A 26315-nucleotide genomic window follows, 5' to 3' on the forward strand; every position below is an offset into this window, starting at 1 on the left:
AGTTTCAATTAGAAGTTTTTTAATAGTAGTAGCTACGAAAATGCTGTTCCTAAGCCAACATTATAGGTGATACCAATCTAAAGTACAACTGCTAACTAAGGCACTTTTGGGATTTCATGAACTTATTAGCTTTGTATTAAAATATAATATGGAACACTTAAGTCGCCCTTAACATAGAAAATAAGTAATTTGTGATTTTAAATAAATTTCTTTACACAATTCTTTACATAATTTTTGAGTACAAGTTGTCGAAAGTTGCCTGTTAAAATAGCTGCACTGTAGTGAAGGTCAATAATATTTATTGGAAGATACAGGTGAGGAAATGGGGATCGTTAATGAAGTAGGTGTGCATAGTCACAATGCCAGTGTTCTCAGTTATATCATAAAGGCACTGTGGTCCGTGGGGGACGATCGCCTGAAACAAAAGAAAAACCGTTTAGGTATGTAGGTACTTGTAGCAGGTTTTCGTGATGAGGGCGCGATGACCATTTAGTAAATAATAACAAAATTTTTATGGTTGTACCTATCTCCATAGGAGTCACGTGAGAATTCGATTTCGATTCTCACCCAGCGCAATCGACTAATATTTGATTTACCTTTCGTTTAATTGCGATAAGTCTTTTGTGATACGAAACGAAAAAGAAAAAAAAACAGGTGTAACTATAGATATAGGCCCCGGGACGGTAATTTGCCGTGTGTTTGAACTACGGCAAATTACCGTCGCGGCCAGTATAATTTGAGATCTTCAAACAAAGGTTTCAAATGATGAGTGATTTAAGCTCCCAGCACCGGTATAATATTCCCGCACACATTAGTCGATTATTATCGCCATCTTGTTCGTACTGATTTTTTCCGGACCGGAACTCCCGGACGTAGCGTTCGTCCGGTTAGCAAATTTTTTAAGCAATTTATAGGAATACGGTACGACCCGTAATTGATGGGTCTATACATGTCTTAGAATTATATTGTTTTAACTTTACCGTAGATAGATATTCTAGTTACTTATTTATGCAGATTAACTTTATTTCTTGCTTGCATTTATAATACTAGTAAGTACACCTAATTTTTAAGTAATAATTCTTCAGCGGCGTTAGTAAAAAATCATGGGAGTGAAATTATACTACGTAACGTAATGCGCGCGCACATGAAATAGTGTTATTTTAACAGGATGAAGGCAGTTGTGAAACAGAATGAGAGGGTAATATATCGCCCGCCAGCTCACTTTTAACGATGAGCGTGAACACCGTAACAAAAAACCGGCACCCTGAAGTTAGCTATAAGGATTGACAGTGTACACTTTGAATTGTCAAAGACTGCGGGCTCATACCAGTGATTTAACTGATTCAATTGTACAAAAATCTCAAATTTAAATCTTCAGTGAAACTTGGTGGTCCGATAATGAGATAACTAGATAATGCGTTATAATAAAACTTTCAATGTATAAAATACCTTTTTTCTATTGTTATAGTCGTAAAAATGTAATAGGCCCGTTTTGACATTTGTCATCGCGACGTAATTAGTTATGGAACCATAAGACTCGGGACTCGATACTCACGATAAATCAATTTAAGTTTGTATCAGTACTTGATTGATATTATTATGTATTGTAAAGTGTTTGTTCGTTCAAAGTATTCCTTTAACTTCACAACCAATACGCGTGACTGGCTGTTGATTATACGTCCACTTTTCAACATGTTGAAACAGAGTTAGTACTATATAACAACAAACACAAAAATCGAGTCAAATCACTATGTTTAAATTAATGTCCAAAATAGAAGAGCCATAGTTAACGTAATAGTAAACAATATATATCAAACTTAAACGAGCGCACAGTCAACTTTACAAGATGAGGAACGAAAAACTGCGCAGTGCGCGCGAGGACGCTTCAGTCATGTGCCGCTTGGTCAGATACATCAACTCAGACTCATTATTTAGAACCCATTTTGAGAACCAAGCTCATTCTTTGCAGTAAAAATAACTACACAATATTTAATTTCGATATTCAGTAAAAAAATGGTTACAGCTCTAGTATAAAAAAAAAAAGACTGAGAACGTAACTGTTTTCGGAACGTTTCGCAACAATTATAAATTACATGCTACTATATAATAAGTAAGCGCAAAAAGAATACTCGCAATATATTCTTTCATATTATTTAACGTCCCAAAAAAATTTGCGTATTTTTTAAAACACTGTATGTAATTTATTTTTATTTTATTGTTTCTTACAGTTTCGTTCCAAGTTACATTCTATGGTCTTGCACAAATGTCAAAACGGGCCTATTACATTTTTACGACTATAGTATCGTTTTCTCTACAAACCTAGAATAAGGCGTAAGATAAAATTTTTGAAAAGATTTTTATCTTGTTACGCCAAAGAAGTATAACTTCTAACGCGTGTACATAAGTGCACAGACGTTTTTTTAGTTTGTTCCTACCTGAACAGCTGGCTTTGTTGGTTTTTCAAACCAATCGAAGCTGACTTCATCAACAGCATAATTCCCGAAGCAAATGTGGCCAATCCCCACCATTTTATTGTTGGCTGTTAACGGGAACCAGGGATACATGGTGTCTGCTTCGCAAGTGGTAGTTTCGCTCATGTTGTAGTAATGGTGACGACCTGCGCAAAAAAAAAATATAAAGTAGATATTGAGCAATTTCCGACGTCTTAGTGCATTTAACCGCCAAGGACAAATTTTACCGGAGAAGGTTTATTAAAATATTTTTCAGATAAATGTGTTGTGATAAATTTAGCATATTATAATATTTTAAATTTTATAAACCATCATAATATTACAAAATTTAAATATAAATGGATGAATGAATGAATGAATATACTTTTATTGAACACCACAGTACCGCTTCGCGGCCTTGTCGCTTCATAGCAATTTCTTCCAGGCAACTAATGGCGAAGATAAAAAACAGGTACAGAAAATAGTTAGGTGGTACATATATACATACTTATACACATAAAATAAATATTTCATTACTTAAATATATACATATAATATAATTACTTATTTATTTATTTAGAAACCACCGCAGCGAGGTACATTTCCTAAGATGCTGGCAGCATTGCCCCTTTGGATGGGCATACTAATTCGTTGGCCAAGGTAACTGCCCGCTCTAGGATCACCGGTAGACTTGATAACCCTTTTCGATAGTTCTTTAGGACCCCGCTGTCCCAAAGTCTACTCCAAAAGGCACAAAAATGAAGCTGCTAACCAGGTTTTCATATTTACGCCTCTTAGCCTGCTCGGCACTGGTAGCAGCCGCACCCACCATTGACGAGTGGCCTGGATGTGTGATGCAGCTAGGGTATCGACACAAGTTGCATCCCACACAAGTGACCTTCCCAGCCTCCAAGGTATGAGCGTCATACCATCAGGTCTCTTGCCATCGCTCCGCGCCAAACCAATTGGTTCTAATACAGCTGGTACGTGAGCTGTAGCAAGAGATCGTCGGATGATGTCGTTGATGGTGCAATGGCGAGAGAAGCGACCAGCGCTTCTTGAACAGGAGAGTCCATGGCGACCATAGGTGTCAACGCTGTCACCGCAGTGGCATCGATGAGGCTGAATTATAGCTGCGCCAAGCCTAAGACCAATCACAACCGACAGAGTGCTGTGGTCTAACATAGTGCCCAGATTAGCTGAAGGGAGAGCATGTAGCCAGTAGCCGGACTCCTTAGCAGAGAGAGCGAGGAGACGATATATAATATAATATATATTTTTAAACATATTTTTCTGCCAAAATATTTTAAGAATTAAAGTTATTTCTTCGGTAACATTAAGGCCCGTTCTCCAATAAAGCGGAATGTGCTGCCTAAAGCGGCAGTGGCGAGCGTTGGTGAGATGATGAGATGAAGATGCCAATTCTTGTATATTATTCTTGTATATATTCTTGCAATTTAAATTCGGGTCAATTCCGAATATCGATGGCTATCGGTGACTATCCGAAAGAGTACAAGCCAGCATTTTTGTGTTTTACCCAAATCATGGGTGCCTGCAGCCGAGCTTGGTGGAGTTGGCAGCACAAGTACGTGCAGCAAAAGAGTAACTCTCTTTGCATGCAGCTCCGATTTCTAATTACTTGTTGGCAGTATGACATTCTTCTACATGATCAATTCGGCAAAATCAAGCACCACAGAAACTACAAATACCACTAACTGTGAAAATAAATGGTTTAATGCAATATTTATACCGGATGAAATGTAAAATGTATGCATTCTAGGTTGCATTCAATATAAAAAAGGTTATTGTAATTGATGATGATCTAGTAAAGAAAAATTGATGATTAGAGGTAAAAAAGAATTCCAAATAGCATACCCATCCAAGGAATACAAGCTTGTTCAGTAAAGATACTTTGTTTAATATCGTCTTCCATAACAGATATCCGATCAATTTTTTGATCGAAGCCCGTGACAAATAGCGCTCCTTCTGGTAATATTTCGTCATTTTGGGACCGGATAGCAATACGCTCTTCAACCGGCTTATTCAAATGTTCTGGAAGAAGAGTAACAAATGATGAATAGGTACTCCGAAAATAAGTAAAGACTACTCACGATATAATATATGCACTATACTCGACGAATGAAGATTACTTCGTTACATGCCTTACATATATAGGAATCGGAATCGGAAGTTTGTGAGCACACACACACACACACACGCACACATGGACATACACTCACAACACATACACAGATGGACGCACAGACATCACACACACACAAACACAATCACACACACCCACAACATTCATACGCACATATACACACACAGACACACGTGTTTTAGTCAGTATGCTATTCTCACTTAACCGTTAGAGAACTCAACACACCATTGTAAAGTTTCCTTCGTTAAAGTGCACAAGATATTATCTCAATGATTTAATAAATGTCATGGGAAGGCACTGGCCCCTAAGATACGGGATGTCCTAGTTTAGGGGTCAGGATTCCTCATTTGTTTTTCTCATAAATCTTTACTATTTCTATTTCCATTGATTGAATCATTGAGAGAAATCTCAAAGATTCAATCTGGTAATTTGTTATACACTATATATATATATATATATATATATATTTGTATACAATTCCCCTTGAATTAATTACAAATTTTATGTAGCCTAATAAACTGCGCTACATATTTATTTTTACTTCTAATATTAATATTGTTTGTTACCAATAACTAATGGGTACCAACCTTCAGAAACGAAGTACATCGCAGTCCAATAAAATTCATAGTCATCTCCATCGTCTGTTATTAAAGAACTAGACCTATATCCCTGAGTTTTCCAGTCAAAAATATCATTGCTGAACCTTTTTTTGTCAAACTGTAAGGAAAAAAGGACATCAATTGTATTGGGTCACCATTTTCTAGGGACGAATCTCCTTGATTCTTTTCGATTTGTGGTGATTCTGAATTCCCACGACATTGACGGAAGCCATTTAAATATATAAGTCACATAATACCATGTTATAATGCAATCAAGGATTAAATTGCAGTGGAATAAAAAAATTAGAATTCAGATTATTAATACTTGTTTAGATTTTCCGTTCTTTCATTAGTGCAATGAATGTGTGCGATTGAATAATTTTGTATTTATTAATTAATTAACTTGAAAAAAAGGAAGGTTTCACATTAGACACGTATGTATGTAATAGATTAATATCTACGAGAACAGAACAAAAAGTTCACATATTTTATTATGAGATACAATCTTACAATATTATTAATATTAGGGCAATGTCTAGGGCCTGTTTATCAAAACAAATCTAAATAAATAATCTCAATGACCCATCCACACTATAACATAACAGAATAAGTAATTAAAAACTAAACAAGATAAAGAAAACTTACATTCAATATTAATATGCAATATACAAAAAGTTACAAATTAAAAATTCTGCGTCCCTACGTGGAGTTTAATATACAGCTTGTAAATCGGAGAGTCGTGTCGATAATGTTCTCAAAGTTGTGTGTAGCCCACCTACCCTGGGCCAGCGTAGTAGACTGCGGCCTACACCTCTTTCATTGTAGGGGGAAATCCATGCCCTGTAGTGGGCCGGAAAAGGGTTGTTAAGATGAGATTACTTACTATGATCATAATACCAGCAATGTTAGAAGTTCCAGTATCGAAGAGCACGCCAATGTCACTCTTAGTCCGGCCATTTGGACAGTAGAGCGAAAGACCGTCATAGACTCCTTCTGGAGTTTCTGTGTACTCATAGCCTTTTTCAATAGCTTGATCAATATTGCGCGGAATTCCAACGAAGAAGTCCGTCCCGGACCAGGGGTTTCCCAGGCCGAATTTCACTATAACAAAGTAACTTAAGTAACAAATTACTGTAAAAAAATTGAAGCAATTAATTATTACTTCCATTAAGATGATTAATAGGTAATAGGCAGTAATAGGATAGCATGTGGTCACGTAATGTGTATGGAAGAAAGTCATGTTACCAGAATGTTAGGTTTAGAGGAAGCCTGGATTGTAAGGAAGTGTGAAATGGAGTAGATGATGAGATGACGGCTGATATGTGAATGGAAGAAGTATACATGTGCCGATCCTACATAGCGTGGGTTAAGGAAAAGAAGAATATCACTCAAAATACTACGAGGATACCTGCATATCTGAGAGTTCGCCATACAGATTATAATGCAGTTTAAGCAATAGATAGAGTGGACAACATATACTTTTTTTTGACGTGACAACGTCTTATATTTCGACGGAGCCGGCTGCACGCACGAAAAAATATGACGTATGCGGCGTTACCTCGCTCTGAGGCGTACCATTCAAGGCTTGAAGTGCAAGCAAGAGCGCGGAACGAGCGACAAAGAGGCACAGTCGGCCTCCGCGTTCGACTTCTGTCTCTCTCCTACGTGAGTGAGCGATGCGTCCGCGTGGACAGCTTCTATACAATAATACATTTACATGTTTTCGGCAAGGATGAAGTGCAGTGAAAAGTGAATGTGGTGTCAATTGTTTATAGCAACGATAATATCTATCAAACAAATAAAATTAAAATTTTCTTATGAAAAATGCAACCATTCCATCAGTATTTTCTTACGACGTTGTCACGTTCAACTATCGTCAGTAAGCCGAATTTACAGACAACCAATTTTTTTTTGTTATTATTCGAGAGAAAAGCAAAGAAATTCAACGATTTGTTTACTGATATTGTAACAAATACATTTGTGTGCGCTTGCATTGCAAACGGTGGCTAGACCTTACGAGATTGATAAAATAAATGTGCTACGGAATTGTATTGATCAATTATCGCGGGGCATTCTGCCGTAAGAAGCCGGTCGCTTGTTTAGAATAAAATAAAACATGTAGGAACATACCTTTTAGTCCTGGAGAAAAATCGGCTGACACTGAAATAAAGAACAAAGAAATTAAAAAAAATATTTAAGTTTTATTTGTACCTGCAATAGATATCTAATAACCTATATTATATTCATATGGCATCTACCTATTTTCAGTTCTAGTTATAATAGAAACTTACCAACTTCGTAGTATCATCTTTGATCAAATTATCCAGAAACTTTGCGTCAGGCAATTTTACTGAACAATTTTAATGAAAAGTGATACGGACAAAATTAATAATTTGGTACGTGCAAAAATACATTTTTTAACTCTAAGACTGAACTTAACTTTTGCACAATCGACTATTTGTTATAAGCTGGTACGACCTTGACGACTTCCATCGTGCAGAGGGGTTTTAAGTTGGATGTCCCGAGTTTATTTTCCGTAGCATTTGGAAATAAATAATTTCTAAATTTTCTTTGGTGTAGTCTTCGACCATGGCTAGTTACCACACTACCGACAAAGTCGAGCCGCTAATAAATTAAGTGTTCCGGTACGATGTCCTGTAGAAGCCGGTATTGGTTTAATATAACTGCCATAACACTAACATGCTAGCCCTTTACAATCTTACATTTCATCATCAGTTTACCAGCAGTTAAGATTGCAGTCAAAGGCTTACTTATAGTGTAATAACAGAAAAGGTACGGTTCATGGTCCTTCTATATGCATGTAGTGAAAAGCTGTTAGCTTAGCGCAAGACCGCGAGAAGTTCGCTGAGCTGACGGCCAACCTCCTGTAGTGGAGAGGCACAAAGAGAGAAAAGCTGTTATTTTTAAACGACTAACAAAAAAGGAGGAGGTTCTTTCGATTGTATTTCATAAACAGATTTGAAGAATTATTTTTTTGTTTGAGGTCAAGATCTGTTGAAGGGATCCTGGTAAAATTGAGGGAACTCTTTAAATATTATAGGAACACCTCAATACGATACCACACACAATATTTGAAGATCTATCGAAAACCAACATTTGGTAAAGTAGGACCACGGATGGATACCGGAACTACACAATAATAAGTATTAAACTGGTTGCGTTTCGATTATTGTATATATTAGGTAAGCAATAAATGCTCGTCACAATAAAGGAGGTGATGGTGAAGTGCCAGGAAAACTCCTCAAGCATTAACGCCCTGGCTTCGAAAAAAGCATATTTTGTAGAAGGCTATGAGCAGTTGACATTCGGCTATTATTACTTAGGTAATAATAATAGCCGAATGTCAACTGCGGGTGATTGCAAACCCACCCACTAAAAAGCGTGAAAAAAAACGTGTGTGCCGTCACGGGATGCCTGGCAGATGTGAAACATCGAAATTGTTTTCTGTAAGTTATTGCAGATATTGCATTATTAAAAGATAAAGCATTACAAATTTGTTCCACAAAGAAAAAAAAAATACAACCAAATGGATAACCACTCCTTTTTGTAAGTTGGTTAATAATGACTGTTTTATTACAAAATTATTATTCATTTTTATTGTTACATACGAAATACAAAAATTCAATCATATAGCGTGGCGAAGCTTCGCCACGGCCTGTGTCGCCACGCCAAAAATCAGGTTTACCCTCCGCCTTTAGATGTTTCACATCAAAAATACATTTTACTTGGCACCGACTTAAAAATGTTGTAGAAAATATTCATTTCTTGCTTTTTAACTGTATAACAAAATCGAGTTTATTTTTTGTCAAAATTTTATACTTTGCAAACTGAAACTTAAAATTGATTTAAGTAGTTAGCTTGTATATATCGCCTATTCATATATTTCATTTCTTGCATAGCCGATTTTTCACAAAAAGTTTGTATTATGAATACCTGATTTATTAAATCTAATGAATAAACGAAGTGTTGTAAACTTACCATGAGTGCCAGTAACCGCGATCGCAAGGATTATCAACAAGCCCTTCATATTGATAGTTGGCTATCGGTGACTGAATTTGTTACTAAAACTTCTCCTTTATATATTATTTTTTAAATGCAAATTAGAATTAAATACATATTTAGACAGATGCTGACAATTTTACAAAATATTAACCTGTTATTCACTATATTTTAACACGTTCACTGCATGGCTGTTTTCATTATGCATAATGCTTTCGATATATGTGTTAAGCGGTCTTAAACGCCCAAAGTTATTTTATTAATTCGTTGGAATCATGATATTTAAAATGAATACCACCTTCCGAAGCAGAGTACATACTCTAGGTACTCTAGGTAGGTGCAACTGTTAAAATTTCTTAAGAGCTCAATAGTTTATGAAATGTTTGATGGCCACAAACACACTTTAGCGCTTGTAATAATATATTCATGCCGATTTTTATACGCGAAATTTCAAAAGAATTCATTTGAAAAATATTTTATAGGATGCAACCTTATCCTAATTATTGCGAGAACGCATTTTTGGTGGTGTTTTAATATCGATAGTCAAAAATTAATATTCAATAAGAGGCGTAAAACGATACAATTTGAAGGGATATAATATATAATATATATATAATACATATATATATACACACACATATATATATATATATATATATATACGTACTTTTAGACATGCTCGATTAGTTAAACAGTACTATTATAGAGTGTTATTGAGGCTTATTCTTCATTCTTTTTTTTCTAACTATGGCTTTTTTAGTAATAAAGTAATTTTCCTTTGTTACCGAGACGCATCAGAAGCAAAATGTGTGTAGCATACAAAAGCGCAGCTTGCACGATTTGTTTATTTGTGTCAGAGAGAAAAAGTATATTGCAAACTTTCGTTTGAACGGAGATGGGTGCGGTGCCTAGTTATACCTAGTTGTTCTATTGCCAGTGCGGCAATAGAACAACTAGGTATAATTTTCTACGAAAGACTGTAAGATTTTGGACTATCAGGCGTAGACAAAGCTATCGACATGAAAGGTATAGTTGTATAATATAATAGTAGCCCACCATTATTTGAATACTACAAATAACAAATAATTACTATTTGATTATTATTTATATTTTTTTTTGTTTTCATAAATCTATATTTTTTCTGAACACCCGAAATGGGGTTTAGTTAGTATATGGGCTTGTATATTTAAAACAGATGATGATTTATTTTAATTAATGGTTTTGATTTATCGCGGAATATGCCAAAAAATACAGCCCTCTCCCTGTTTTCTAGGAATCTAAAAATCTGGTATAACTTTGATTAATAGAAGTTTAAAAATATAACCAAGTACCTATTCCAATAGAGATAAAAATCTTTTGAAAATTGTATCTCTCGCCTTATTCTACGTTTGTAAAAAATTTATTTAATACATTATGATAACGCATTATCTAGTTAAATAAAGTTTATTTAAATATCACAAAATAAAATTTGCGATTTTCGTACAATTCAATCAATTGAATCACCGGAATGAGCCCGCAGACTTTGACAACTGAAATTGTCACTGTCAAACCTTATAGCTAACTTAAGAGCGTCGGTTTTTTGTGAGGGTGAGCGCATCGTAAAAATTTACTTTCCTAATTTTTTCCTAACGTGCCAAAAGAAGTATAACTTCAAAAATGTATAAATATTTTTTTATATGAAAGAGCTTTATGAACAATAGAAAATTTACTTAACTAATTAGTAAAGTATACACCAGGTAAAAATCTTAATAAAACATAATTACTTTATTAACCTAGGGTCTTTAAGACCGCGCTGCAGCAAACGTTTCTATAATTGCTAAATTTTGTTTTCATTTTACCTTGGACGAAAGTCATTTAATAAAAATTAGCATTTTCAGTGTCAAATGAAAAAATATTTGCCTTAATGACTTGACAAGAACCGAGCTGTGTAAAGGAAATTTTCGTTGCGTAATAATTATTCTTATTTACTCAAATGTGATATAATAATAAAGGTACAATATATTTTAGAAATATTACATGGCTATACGTAATAATCCATACGTACTTATTTACTAATTTTATGAAGGAGAAAGATTTTCTTTTTTGTTTAGGTTAAAGCAAGGAAGTAGCAGGCTGGATTTTAGAACTTCTTTGTGACTCCAGAATTTATTCCACCTTATATTAACTCTTTTTTCTCTGGTATTTGTATTGGATAGAACCAGCTTCTGCGTTTCCTTTTAGGTAAGTACTTATTCTAATTTAATGGATAGGTAGTCACTGACGTCAGTGCGGGTGTTTATTTTATCTTTGGCGGGAAATGAACCAATTTAGGCTTTATTTTAGCAATTCAAAGGGGCAACAGCGCCAGCATTTTGGGTACCATGCCCATAAGTGAACAGTAAGAGGGCTTATATTTATTGTAAATATTAATTTTAGTTTGTAATTCTCATTGGGTTGGTTTTGGAATTTAGGCTTCGGGAGATATGAATATTAAACACTGAAGACATGTACATTTGCCCTTTCCCTTTGGGAAAGAATAAAATTTTAGGCTCTGGATTCCTGTTATAGCTGGAATTCTAGAAACAGAACCATTTTTCATATCTGGTCATACTAGGTCTCTAGTGACTTTGCTAAAATGCGAGCATTGTATCTTAAATTATTTTTTACACTCGTAAATATTTATTTTCCCTTGTTTAAAATAGCTTAAAATTCACGAAGATTTCAAGAGGAATGTTTAATATGGAACGCCTACTATTAATTGATAAATTATCAGAGATTTATAAACCCCTATAGGGCCAACCACTACTCAAGGGCATTTCAATAACGCAGAAGCTTACAAGATTATATATAAATATATTACATCAACAACTGAAGACATTTGAATTACAAACTAGTAAAAATTACTCTGCTTGGAATATTTTACTTTTATTTACACTGAAGACATGGCTTTATGCCTTATTATGAAATTGGATATGAATATTTAGGATTAAAGACAGGGCTATCTATACGTCTGACTATGAGATCGAGAATATTGAACACCAAAGATATGGCTTTTTTAAGCCTTACTATCAAATAGGACATGATTATTGAACACTGAAGACATGGCTATCACCCTTTGGGAAGAATAAAGAGAAAAAAAAAGTAAGGCGATTGGTTGTTCTGACTTCTCTCTTTGAATACTTTTTTACCTTCCGCGGTAATGTAATGTGGGGTTTTCCTGCTGTTTTGCAGTACGAAAAGCCATAAATCAAAAGAAGAAGAAAAGGTGTTTTCAACCCGCAGTTTAGATAAAGCAAGCCAATTTTCCGAACGTGAGATATAAGAAAGAATTTAAGTTATTTGCGATTAAAAATGTTTACGTGATTGTAGGGTTGAAATAGTTGGTGATTAAAACTCTTAGAGCGAAAACAGGTATATTCGCCCACCCCTCAGCCGCTCGTTCAAATATATGTTAAAAGAAGTTGCTTTGAAGGTTTGTATAGGTATACGAGTATACCAGCACAAATGAAAAACATCTTTTCGTCAGGTATTTGATTTATTGAGGAATATCCCGTATGCACATATTATATATATATATATATATATATATATATATATATATATATATATATATATATATATATAATATGTATAAACAATGCACACATGCACGTACAGCAGTACAAGAAGGAAAAATGAGAGATGACTTAAGGTGGTCAAATTAGGACAGCAGCAAACGGGATAGTGAAAGTCCTATAAAACAATAGGACTTTCATACAATCTTCCAACTTCCTTTATGGGGCCCTCATGTAAATAATTTATCGGACAGTCTTAGTTCTGCCTATGCGGTAAAGAAAATACGCCATATGACCAACGTAGAAACTGCTAGATTGGTATATTTTAGTTACTTTCACAGCATTATGTCATATGGAAATTTACTTTGGGGTAATAATGCTGATATTAGCACTATTTTCGTGCTGCAGAAGAGGGCTGTTCGTTCGATCTACAAAATGGGTACGCGAGAGTCATTGAGAGATAATTTTAAAGATTTTAAAATACTGACAGTGTATAGTCAGTACATATTTGAAAATTTTATGTACGTTCATAAAAACATTTCTAAATTTAAGAAAAAATGTGACTGCAATAATTTAAACATTAGAAGTGAGAATAAACTTACAGTGCAATATACTAGGTTACATAAAATTCATAATTCGTATAAAGCAAATTGCATACAATTCTACAATAAACTACCCATTGACATCTTGGAGATGTCTCTTAAAAAGTTCAAAGTTTGTATTAAACGTAAGCTTATAGAAAAGTCCTATTATAGTATAAAGGACTACGTAATCGATAAAAAAGCTTGGGTGTGAATTATTGCTCTAACCAGGTTGCTCTTCTAATAATTTTAAATGACATTGTGAGATGGTGATAACAAAAAAAACTCCAGGGTAAGTTTGTTGTGGGCTTCTTCTTAGACCAGGACGCGTTTGGAACCCTCGAAGCTTTAGTTTTAAGTTTACGAATGTGTTATCGCCATCATCTCACTACCGTGTAATTCTTATGTACGCATCACAAGTTCCACCTATGGGCCTACTTGAATAAAGATATTTTTGACTTTGACTTTGTTTCTCAAAACCGTTTCTTAACTCACACCTAGACCTAGTTTCTTCTAGAAGAAACCTACCCTTATAATTTCAAGTTTGTAGGCTTCATAGTTCCTGAGATTTCGTGATTAGTCAGTGAATGAGATAATGCGTGCGTATTTACTCGTCGTTAAGCAATCTGCGCTTGGCCAGCATACGGCCACAACCCTTTTCATTCTGAGAGGAGACCCGCACTCTGTAGTGGACAGGTAATGGATTGATGATGATGATGATGATGATACTAGCTGTTGCCCACGTCGTCGCTCGCGTTTGTGACGGTATTACAGATATCCCGCTTTGCATTCACTGCTTTGCGTAAGAAATAATTCTGCCGTCTTAATAAGACCTTAAGATCGATACAGGTGGAAATCTGAAGATGCTACTTGAAGGTCAGGGCTACATGGCAGAGGCATTAACACCTCCCATCGAAACTATTAATTTTTACTGAGTTCCTAAAGAGTTAGCGCGATGTTTGTAGCGTTGTCGTGATCAAGATGACGACGATTATTACGGTCTCTTTCCTTCAACTCCTTGTTTCAATCATATTTCAACCGGCGATCTAATAAAATTTTAAAACACAAAAGCTGATGATACATTTTCGTAGGTAATAATGAGTACTTTAATCGTAAAGTACATCATTTTTATCACCAATAGTTCACCAATAGTTTTCTCACGTCACGCCAATTACTGAATTTTATGTGCGAAATGTTGAGTTACAACATTACGATTTACTTAAGGCTATTAAATTTTTTTAAATAAATAATGGACTATCTTACTTTGTGATAATTTAGCTTTTATATGGTGAGGGAATGGTTTTAATCACTCCAGCTTATTCGGTACAAACCAAACAAACAGACAAAAAATCTTTACTCTTTATAATATTAGATGTATAGAAGTATAGATTTAATTTTTAGCTTTTGATTAATAAAATTTACCTATTGAACAAAAGTGTATATTATATTTATTGAAATGCCTTTAATGATAGTTTTTGCTTCTCCACAATTTAGCTCTTGACAGCAGTCACACCTGTGGGTAAGTGATATTGTAGGCCCAGACCCCTTATCAGTTTCGACGTGACACCGTTCCGGAACGCTTAATCGCTTGGCGTCACGTCTTTTAGGTTGAGATGGTAACCAGCCATGACCAAAGCCTCTCACTAGTAGAGATCAGAGAATCTCAGATATCATAAATTTCCAAATTGCCCTGCCGGGGCTCGAACCCGTACAACAAATAATAAAAGCAGTGTGTTTGCAATCAGCAGTGCTTTTTTTTTTCTTCAATTTTTTTATTTATTGTGAAAAAACTTAGGCAACCGAGCAAAGAGTACTTACCGACATATTTAAACACAACTATTCCAGTATATAAATCCAGTATATGTACCGAATGCAATACAGACTTATTAGGTGAATTGGTGGAGTGGTTTTTCTTTAATTTTGGTACAAATGTTTAAGAAAATGAAGTTTTTCTTTAAACTGTTGTTTATTGCATTTCTTGATATTGTTCATGCTCGGTTATGCCATCCAAATATAGTTTTCTCTCATCTTATTAAACGTAAAACGTGTTTGTACACGGTTTCTGTGTGTTCTTATTTCTTAGTATTTGCATATGTCAACTGTTCCCACCACATTGATGTAATAAATGCGAACGTTGCTGCGATACCAATTAAACACAATCGCATTAATAATAAAAAAAAAAACAAAGAAACAATTCAAATATTGTTATTTTATTTATATTCGCAGCCATCTTTGTTCATGTTAGTATATATATATTATATTTAAAAATAAAGATTTGATAAGATAAATTTAAAGTCAAGCCTCCTAAATTGAAATTTCATGACATTAAAATATATTTCGTAGGTATAACATATTATGATCTGACTAAACAAAAGAGTATTACAATTCTATTACACTTATCGCCAATGTACCTACAATGTGAGACTGTGTCCTTTACCTGGTGCTTGAGTTATTAAGCAGAGATTAAAAGAGCATAAGATCTCCGATAACAGACAAAATGACGGAAAGCAGATAACGGTGGTACAGGTACGTTATGAGGCGCGGGGAAGATTACGCCGTACGAAGGGCATTGGAACTTCCTGAAAGTAAAAGAAATCTTCTCCAGACGCACTACTTAAATTAAAAACGCATATCTGAATGACGTGGCAACCGAAGTCAGAGAGTCCTAGCGCAAATAGGAGCGCTTTCCCCAAATGATTGGATAAGGCTAGGGCAAGGAAGAAGATATTAAATCAATAATCTATGTTTGGTCAATATACGCAGATTATCTTGTTTAACGACCCGTTGGCTGATGTCTTGTAGAGAGTTTGTTGGGGAAATAGGCCTTATTATTTAAATTGGCATCCATTATGCTTATTGCTGCGGAATGGTACTTGGGTCGATTGAGTCCTCCAATCTGAAATTAATGAACAGTTTTTTTTAATAGAATAATGGTCAGTCGGCAGGCCTTAATAAAAAGTAGTAGGGCTACTAGGTGTAGAAGCGGTGATAGCGCATTGGGCAGGAGCTCGACTTCACTTTCGGGGGGACGAGTTCGAATCCCAGCTCGCACAACTAACTTTTCTAAATTAGGTGCGTTTTATAAATTTCAATATCACTTGCTTCAATGGTGAAGGAAAACATCGTGAGGAAACCTGCATGCCTGAGATTTCTACATTATGATTTCAAAGTGTGTAGAGTCCACCAATCCGCACTGGGCCAGCGTGGTGGACTATGGCCTTAACTCCTTCGAGGAGGAGACCCGTGCTCCGGTAATGGGCTATTAAAGAGTTAAATTAGTATAGGTACAAAATATTGTTAACATTTATATTGTCAATAATATTGACGGCGCTTAGTAAACACGAACGTGACGAAGTTTGAGTTGAGGCGACTTAAGGCGCTTGATGCTAAACGCGATGAGCTAAAGGCCCGACAACCAGCGGCCTTATCATATAACTACATTGCCGGTGGGTTGACGTGTAGCGAATGCAGCCGCACGTTTAGCACAAAATCAGGTTATGCGAGTCATCTAAGGGCCCACCAGCGGCGCGCTCAGCCGGAATCCGAAACAGTCGCTGTGACCGAATACGATTGATTGATAATAGAAAAGTCTAAAAAGTTACCGGCATTTTATATTCTCGGGGTCGTTGATGAAATAAATATGAAGACTAAAAATGGTATTCAAGTCTGCGTATTTGTAAAGGCACTTCGGTCCATTTGGAACTGCTCCCTGAAAAATGTGCAAGTTTAGTTTAGATTTTTGAAACATCATTGCGCATTACACCTCAGATTTTATAACTGTAACCGTTGATAGCTAAGTTGGTAAGGCTTTTGCTTCCCTTTCGAGGGGGCCGATTTCGATCATCGGCAGTTGCCTCTTCGGAGTTATGTGCGCTTTTTTAATTTGAGCAATTAAAATATAATTGTTAAAACGGTGAAGGAAAACATCGCGAGGAAACCTGCAAGCCTGAGAGTTCTTTATAATGTTCAAAAAGTCATTTAAAGTCTACCTATCCGCACTTGGCAAGCGTGGTGGATTAAGGCTAAACCCTTTCTAAGTCGGGTAGTGGGCCGGAAATGTGTTGATAATAATGGTAATATTAAAATAGACTTTTAGAGTTGAACGTTGTTTGGGGAAACTAACGAAATAAAGAAAAATAAATCATACCCTCTCCACATCGCTACCCTCAAACTTCTCACACCATTCTCTGTATTTGAGCGGTTTGCTGAGATCACCGAAGAATTGGAGACCACTGCCGATGAGTTCTCCATCCATTGTGAGTGCGAACCATGGCAGTTGGTTTTCACAGAGCATTTCCTGCGTCATATTGTAGTGGTAGTGAGTACCTGGAGTGGAAAAGTATGTTATAAGATTGGTCACTATCCTCCTCAGGGTATGTTTGTATACAGCAGCTACCCAGCGGTATACAAACACCGGCTTACTTTCTCATAAAATAATGAGATTTAGAGCCCGGCTCAAAAATGGAATGTTAGCGAAAATGACCTGGATGCACGGCTTAACCGTGCTCTCCGAGGCAAGGGAGTGGACAATCCCAATTGTCTCAGTCTGTGATTAAGAATCAGTAGGTCTGTGCAGGGCTTTTTGACAATTATAGGCTGTGGGTGATGATGATTATACATTATCACACCGTCATTTTGGGCATCCTTCTACCTTTAGGGATAAACAAAGCTTTTGATCGCGATTTTAAGTTCTTCACTAGGATTTGTTTCTTTAAGGGTAAGCGGACTCCGACTGACGGGACCGACAGCTCAAGTTGCTCAAGGCACTGAGTTGGTCCAATTTTCTAAAACGAGGCGGGTTCTGAGAATTTCTTAACAGGTAAACCCAATAGTTAAAAAAGTATGGCGGGTGAGGCTGACCTGGTAATCGAACCAAAGGCCTTGTGCCCAGAGTCAAACATGGTAATAAGGCAGTTCATCAATAGCCTATAACAGTACACTGCTGGACTAAAGACCAACGGGAGGGTTTGCCCATTATCACCACGCTGTTCAGACGGGTTGGTGATCGGAGTAGATGATAGTAGGTAATAGCACAGACAAATTGCTGCTCGTTCTCCGGTATGTTCCCTTAGTCGCCTCGTACGACACCCGCGAGAAGAGGGATGTTGACACCTGTATTAAAATCTGCCGTCACCGCACGGCAGAAAATATTATGCGGTTATGAACAATTTAAATTCATTATTCAGAAACACAATATAAATTTTATAGATTGAGGTAACTCAGGTTTAACGATAGCCAGTTTGACATTTCGCACAAAGTTTTGGAAGTAGTCAGCTCCTCTTTTGTCTCAAACAAGTTATAATAATGATTGTTCAATATAAAATATTGATGTTGGCAAAAGAGCAAATGCAGAGTGCCTTTTCGGTTTCTTGTGAAAGACACAATGTTAAAAGTACTACATAATAAGAAGTCCATTGGAAATAAAAGAGTTTTTATTTGGTTTGATATACTCTTACCCATTTTAGGAGTGCAGTTTTGTTTAGTGAATATAGTTTTAGATTTAATATCGGCTTCAGAACGTGGGATAAGCATAAGTTCCCCGCTGTGGTTGTAGACCCATATACCGGCATCACGCACCGTTGAGAAGTCATCATCTTGTACACCACAATCCTCTTCCAGAGATTCTGTTGGATATAATAGGGTTAAACATAGATACTATTAGTAATTTAAATTAAAAAAAGTTTGCTCCTACCTTAATTAGAAGTTTAAATGTTAGGGCTGAATCTAAACTTCTTTTAGTTAAAATTTTGGCAGTGGTTTAAACTATTAGGTTTTCGGTTTCACGGACAAATCTCAGAGACAGTACATAATAAACCTTTAAAGACTGTGAAGTATTATTTCTGTTTTACTTTACACGTTGTATAAACCGTCCTCTTGAAACATTCTATCTATTGCTAAAAATTTCATTTGTTTTATACAATGTAAAGATATAGCCCAGGACGGTCATTCACGATTGAGAATGTTGATTACGATTATCTACGCTTGTAGCCTGCTATATAAAAATATAAATTTCAAAGTCCTGACCGATTGATAAATAATAATCGGAAGTAAACTTCTCTTAAACTTCCCAGCTGCCGTGCTATGGTAGGGGGATACATTAATTGTATCTCTTGTCAGGGTATATAACCGGGGGATATTATTATTTATTTTTAAATTTATCCAGACAAGTTGGCGTTTCATTCAGAAATTATAAATTCCCAAATTGCCCCTGCCGAAGATCGAACAACCTCCCACTTAAAACCGCACCGATCATCGCTGTGGCATGAAGTTTGTCAAATTAGTTTATCAAATAATTTTTGTACCAAGTTGAGGTATCCGTAGAGGTCAGTGGTAGTGGTACCTTACCTTCAGAAAGATAGTATTGCGTGATGGTCCAGTATTCCTTTGCTGGCTCGCTGTCAGTTGCGGCCACAGTCCACTTTGTGAACCACTTCTCAATGTCGATCACTGCAGCCCACAAGGCGTCCACGAGGAACTGTAAAACGCAAATAACTTATTTTTCAAAATGGTCCTGTACGCCCACAGATATTGAAGCATCAAGCACTATACTACATAAGCGGTTAGTCACTTCTTTACATTTTGCAGTTGGCAGTTTCCATTTTCCCACTATTGTTTTAAATGTTGAAATGTTGAAATGAAAATGGGAAAAGTTTGTGAGCCAGCAACATTACGCGGGTGTGAAGTGAGGGTGCGCGGAGCGCTTTCATCGTTTTGGGTGCAACAATCGACTGCATGCAATAATGGCTGAATGGCTTCTATAAGTATAATATAATAATATTATCTTTATTATGTGTGCACGCCATACCGAAATAAATTCGTTCACAAAGGTGCAATATGAAACATTTATAACAAAAAACACGGTCTCTGGAAAATATTTAGATTTGATATTTCACCATGACTCCGCCAAATGTGAACCGATCTAATAGTTCTTTTTGTGTGTAAATTTCTGGACTGGAGATAGAGGACAGAATCCCAAAGCAGACCGTAGGAAACCCTGCACTTACGGCTTAACGAAACTATGTACATAACGTGTTTCCCTATATATAGGTGTTTCATATTTAGCTTCCAGGAATGAATAAAAATGATAGAATTTTTTTAGATAACCTTCAGCATATTAGTCACCTTACAATGCAATTTTGACTATTTCTTTAACGATTACTAATCTGTGTTAGTGGGGGATGCCCAATTATCTTTCAAAACTCACTGACTTGGGTCAACATTGCTTACACAGTGATATCGACTAACTAGGCCACACATTTCTCGATTATTTCCAGTCATTGATGATAAAGAATTAAAAGTTTTAATCTTTTAAGGCGGAATTGCAAGATATGTTATGAAACTTAAGCTTAATTTGCTATACACCGTGAAAATCAGGAGAGTCTGTATGGTGTAATTTATAGTTTCTTCAATCCTTATACTCCACACCGAATAGATCTTCGGCAATGTACCCTCTACGCACGATTTGCTCCGAAACCGGAGCATCCTCAGGAGATGTTGGCTTTACAATTAATCTATTCATTGTAAAGTTAACATCTCCTGAGGATGATACATTGAATCTATTCATTGTAAAGTCAGCACCTTATGAAATTAAATCAAATAAAACAAATATTTAAGGGGAGCTTCTATACAACGTACATGCTTTTTCGCCGTTTTTATAGGTATTGGAACGGTACATTTCGTGCGTGAGTCCGAGTCGCACTTGGCTGATTTTTTGAAATATTTTAAAATAAGTTTTATCGCTATCTTTACTGCTATTGTTACTTACCGCAATTTGTAGTCCAGCAACACGGCCAGAAAGATCATATAGCAAACAGATATTATTTTCTGGTGCGCAGTATAACTCTAGCTGTTTCAAGGGTCCTGGAGGGCGTTCAGTTTTGCACCATCCCTCCATCTGCGCATCCGCGGTTGTACGCGGGAGTTTGAAGAAAAATTCCTTTATATTTTTTAGCGGGCCAAATGTAACTGAAAGTAGTTTTAAAGAATTTAAGTTGTTAGAAGTCGGCAGCTTCTTTCGTTTGTTGTTCCTCTGTGGGAGAGGCAAAGCTAGTGAATATGGGAGTACGTAAAACAAAATTTACGTAATTACTTAGACTTAGAGATTGAATTATTTTTGAATGATTTCAACATTAATATTTTATGTATAACTGAACACTGGTGGAAGAATCATGAATACTTGTTTAATTTTGGTAACCACCAGGTTGGAAGTTCGTTCACCAGAGTTACTGCAATTCATGGAAGCTCTTTAATACTATTGAATAAAAATTTAAAATTTAAAAACAGAAATGATATTGTGAGCCTGTCTGTTGAACGGACAATAGAGCTAGCCTGGGTCGAATTAGAGCAATTAATAATTGTCACTGTATATAGACCACCCTTGTCTAACTTTGAACTTTTTGAAAAGGTAATGGATGAAGTGTTATTTAAAATATCAAAGTCAAATAAAAAGTTAATAGTTGGCGGAGACTTTAATGTAAACATCTTAGAACGTAATTGTTTAAATGTTAATTTATTAAATTTATTTAAAACATAGAATCTTACAAATATGTTCATGGAACCAACAAGAATTACTGCCACTAGCGCCACATGTTTGGATAACTTTTTTACGAATATAATTCCAATAAGTAAACACATAATTAATAAATTAGATTCTGATCATTGTGGTCAATTAATTCAATTTGAAAATGTGAAGAAAAATGTCTCCAAACATAAAATTACTTTTGTACCAGTGACATTAAACCGCATAGAGAAAATGAGAACTAGCCTCGTCAAAGACCTCCCATTCTTACAATCCGGGACAAGTCCGAATGAGATGTACAGCTGTTTTTTCAACACGTTTCAACGACTATTTAATTCTATATTCACTAGTAAGTCGGTTGTGGTGACTGATGCTTTAGTTTTTAGTGAGTGGGCATCAATTGAACTGCATAAGAGTAGGCAAAAAAATGTACGAACTTTATGCAGAACGTCAATACAATACTGATGCTGAGTTTAGATTAGAGATTGTGTTAAATTGTGTTCCAGTAGTTTTAAACGCGATTGCTTCTTGGAAAAGTCTCGATACATACAGAATAAAAAAAAATAGCAATAACGTAATCAAAACTACTTGGAAAATTATTAATGAGGAGACGGGAAGAGTTCCACCGTGGCATAATAACTTTAAACTCAATGTAGATAATAAAGACTTAACATCTGATTTCGAGGTGGCTACTGCTTTCGAAATCTTTTTTAATAACATTCCTATCTCCACCACTAAATCATTGAACTCCTCACCAGATATTGCTCTCTCTCTATTGAAGAATAACGTGCCTGAGTGTAAAAACACTTTTAAATTCAGCCATGTTAGTGGCTCTGACGTTATTAAAGCCTTTAAATTATTAAATAATAAAAAAACAAATGACTTGTGGGGCATTTCCGTTGAAGTTCTCAAATCACTAATTGATATCGTTGCACCCGATTTAGCATTAATATTTAATAACTGTATAGATTGTGGTGTGTTTCCTGACTTAATGAAACATAGTAAAATAGTTCCTTTGTTTAAATCGGGTAGTACTTCTGACCCCACTAACTTCAGACCAATATCAGTACTGCCCACTTTCAGTAAAAGTTTTGAAAAACTTATTTTAAATCAGTTACTTTCCTATTTTCATAAGTATGATTTACTCCACGTTAAACAATTTGGTTTTACACGGGGTCGCTCAACTATCGACGCTGGTGTTGAGCTAATACATAATATATTTGAAGCTTGGGAGGAGTCACATGATGCACTTGGTGTGTTCTGTGATTTGTCTAAGGCGTTTGATTGTGTTGTACATGAAACGTTAGTCAGAAAACTACACCACTATGGAATTCAGGGTGTAGCTCTCGACTTGATTAGTTACTACTTGCGTGATAGGTTGAAATGGTAGACGTTAATGGAAAGCGGTCTAATGGGTCATTTGTGAAAATTGGTGTTCCACAGGGTTCTATATTAGGACCTTTTCTATTCCTTATTTACACTAATGACCTGCCTTACCTTGTTAAGGACAATCACGGGATAGTATTGTTTGCTGATGATACATCACTTATGTTCAAAATGAAGAGACGTGAATTAGCTTAAGACGATGTAAACAACTATCTCGCTAAAGTAGTACAATGGTTTGAAGCTAATAATTTGGTTTTAAATGAAAATAAAACTAAGTGCATAAAATTCACATTACCAAATGTTAAACATGTAAAAACCACTATACTACTTAATAATGAGATATTGAATCCGGTGGATACACCAGTATTTCTAGGAATAACGTTAGATGCTAAACTTCAATGGGGCCCTCATGTAAATAATTTATCGAACAGGCTTAGTTCTGCTGCCTATGCAGTAAAGAAGATACGCCACCTGAAAGACATAGAAACTGCTAGGCTGGTCTATTTTAGTTACTTTCACAGCATTATGTCATATGGAATTTTACTATGGGGTAATGCTGCTGATATTGGCACTATTTTCGTGCTGCAGAAGAAGGCTGTTCGTGCGATCTATAAAATGGGTCCGAGAGAGTCATTGAAAGATAAATTTAAAGATGTTAAAATAATGACACTCTATAGCCAATACATATTTGAAAATTTAATGTATGTTCACAAAAATATATTAAAATTTAAAAGAAAATGTGACTGCAATAATTTGAAAGTTAGAAGCAAAAATAAACATATACACTAGACTACACAAAATAAGCAATTCATTTAAAGGAAATTGTATACAATTTTACAATAAATTACCGGTTGATATCTTGGGGATGTCACTAAAGAAGTTCAAAGTTTGTATTAAGCGAAAGCTTATTACAAACTTTGAATAGAAAAGTCCTATTATAGTATAAAGGATTACGTAAACGATAAAAAAGCTTGGGTGTAAACAATTGCTCTAGCCAGGTTGCTTCTTAAATATTTTCTAATGACAATGTGAGATGGTGATAACAAAAAGAACACCCGGCTAAGTTTGTTGTGGGCTTCTTCTTAGACCAGGGCGCGATTGGAACCCTCGTAACTTCAGTTTTAAGTTTACGATTGTAGTTATCGCCATCACTACTTACTGCTATGTAGACATTTTGTATATAATAACGCATCAAAAGTGCCATCTATGTGCCTATTTGAATAAAGAAATATTTGACTTTGACTTTACTTAAGTAAATTAGTTTTACTTAGGTAAAAGATCAAGAATCAAGAAGAAGCAAACCTGAGGTCTAAGAACAGGGCGAATTATTTAATAGATATATATACATCAGCAGTTGTAACTTACCTCGAAGTCCGTTAAAGTCGAAACCTGAAACAAAGTAAAACTTATTATATCGTAGCTTAGCCTAACCTAACACAATTTGTAGAACCGTACTGGTGGTACAGTTTGAGAAATAATTTTATCATTTTTACTAGAGTACGTCTCAGATAGGCTTAGTTCTACAAAACCATATCATCAGCATAATATCTGCACGTATCAGCAAGATGTGTATGAACCTCAGTTTTGCTAAGAACAACAATAATGTCATCCTCTTGCAAGTTTAACAAAAGAGGCGAGGTAGTTCACCCTTGCCCTACCCCACATTTGAGTCTATAGGATTATTAACAAATGGACTCGTTCATGCTACACATTATATCTGATTATCTTATTTATCGAACACAAACTAGCATTAAAAGAAGACTGATTGATGGTCCAAAATACGATCACATTGGGTGTCAGATCCTTATTTTCTTGACGCTTACTCCTGTGACTTAAAATGTACCGATGGTGACACACAAAGAGTCTGGGTTCAAAGAAGAATTGGTGGATTCTTCTTTTAGGTGTTATTGCTATTGTTCTTTGTTTCTCACTTAACAATACCTAAATGTGTTATTAATTACGTAAGCCTGCCAAGCGTGATAGGTCTAAGCACAATAGCCCAGCAATGGGACAAATATCAGCTTTGTTGATGATGATGAAAAATATTAAAACAATAATAATACTTACCAGCAGCTACGCTGATTCCCAGGAGTAATATTAAGAAGACTTTCATTGTGACTTTTCGGTGCTCTCCTATACTCAGCGAGTTAAGCAGACCAATGAATATCCTTTGAGCTACATATAGCTCTATGAGATCATTTTTAAATTCATTTGTACCGAAATATGTTCATGCAGCTGCTCGTTATGTCAATATCTAAAAAATGTAAACTTGTTTCCGCGAACAAGCATTGACACCTGACGTTACGATCTGTAGTTCTTGGTTGAGTCTTTCAGCATTATCTGATCTGGAAGAAGCAGAAATCGATCGAATCTGCATATAATCTTGCTGGAAAGACTCGCAATCGGTATCATCATCTTTGATAACCTTCACTGCTGGGAACGAGCCTCATTTGTAATAGGAAACAGGGTTTATCTTAACTTAAAACACTATTGTACTTTAATGAGGCTTGGACTCTTTAATGACTTTAATCACATGGTATCTGGACTTTAATCGCTGGTAATATAAAGTGTCACTGGTAGTTTAACCTGGTCTCCGAGGTAAGTGGATTGATTGTGAATATTTTTTAACCGAGAACCCCAACACTCCAATAAGTTTAGTAGCAGTAGAACTTTTGCCTCAAGGTAAGCGTAGCTTGTGTTATGGAAACTAAGAGTGGCAATTTACAATTTATTTATTGTACGCTCGAAGATGCAATTTTATATAATTACCCTCTTTTTGTAAATTAGCATGTAAGTTCCATTTGGAGGCTGTTCCGTTTGAGTAGTTAAAAACTATGGAACCCGATGGTTTGATACCCGGATACGCTAATAATTTAAACGATAGGATTTTTTTGAGCCTCAGTACCAGCCCGAAGTTAGTAAATTGGCGTTTTTCACCCCCGTAGCTTGGACAGCACGTAATGCCGTCATTCCGGCTATTCACAACAACATTTGTGTGAATAACTAGGGCCGCTGTGGTTTATCATTGGGAGGTCCCAGGTTCGGATCCAGACTATTCGGATCG

General features: G+C 35.7%; 1 protein-coding gene across 1 annotated transcript; it reads right to left on the reverse strand.

The window, feature by feature from the left end:
* Nucleotides 1-253: 253 nt before the first annotated feature.
* LOC120632168 lies at nt 254-25364 on the reverse strand. The gene is made up of 13 exons (XM_039901974.1): nt 25319-25364; nt 24617-24640; nt 21113-21312; nt 19693-19822; nt 18804-18971; nt 17495-17673; nt 16950-17056; nt 16208-16243; nt 6097-6328; nt 5202-5331; nt 4326-4502; nt 2436-2617; nt 254-430 (listed from the first exon to the last, which is right to left on the reverse strand). The coding sequence occupies exons 1-13, from the start codon at nt 25362-25364 to the stop codon at nt 299-301; spliced, it is 1743 nt and encodes a 580-aa protein (XP_039757908.1). The 3' UTR covers nt 254-298.
* Between the last annotated feature and the right edge of the window lie 951 nt (nt 25365-26315).

The sequence above is a fragment of the Pararge aegeria genome, chromosome 19 (assembly GCF_905163445.1).
Source record: "Pararge aegeria chromosome 19, ilParAegt1.1, whole genome shotgun sequence".
Taxonomy (NCBI): Eukaryota; Metazoa; Arthropoda; class Insecta; order Lepidoptera; family Nymphalidae; genus Pararge; species Pararge aegeria.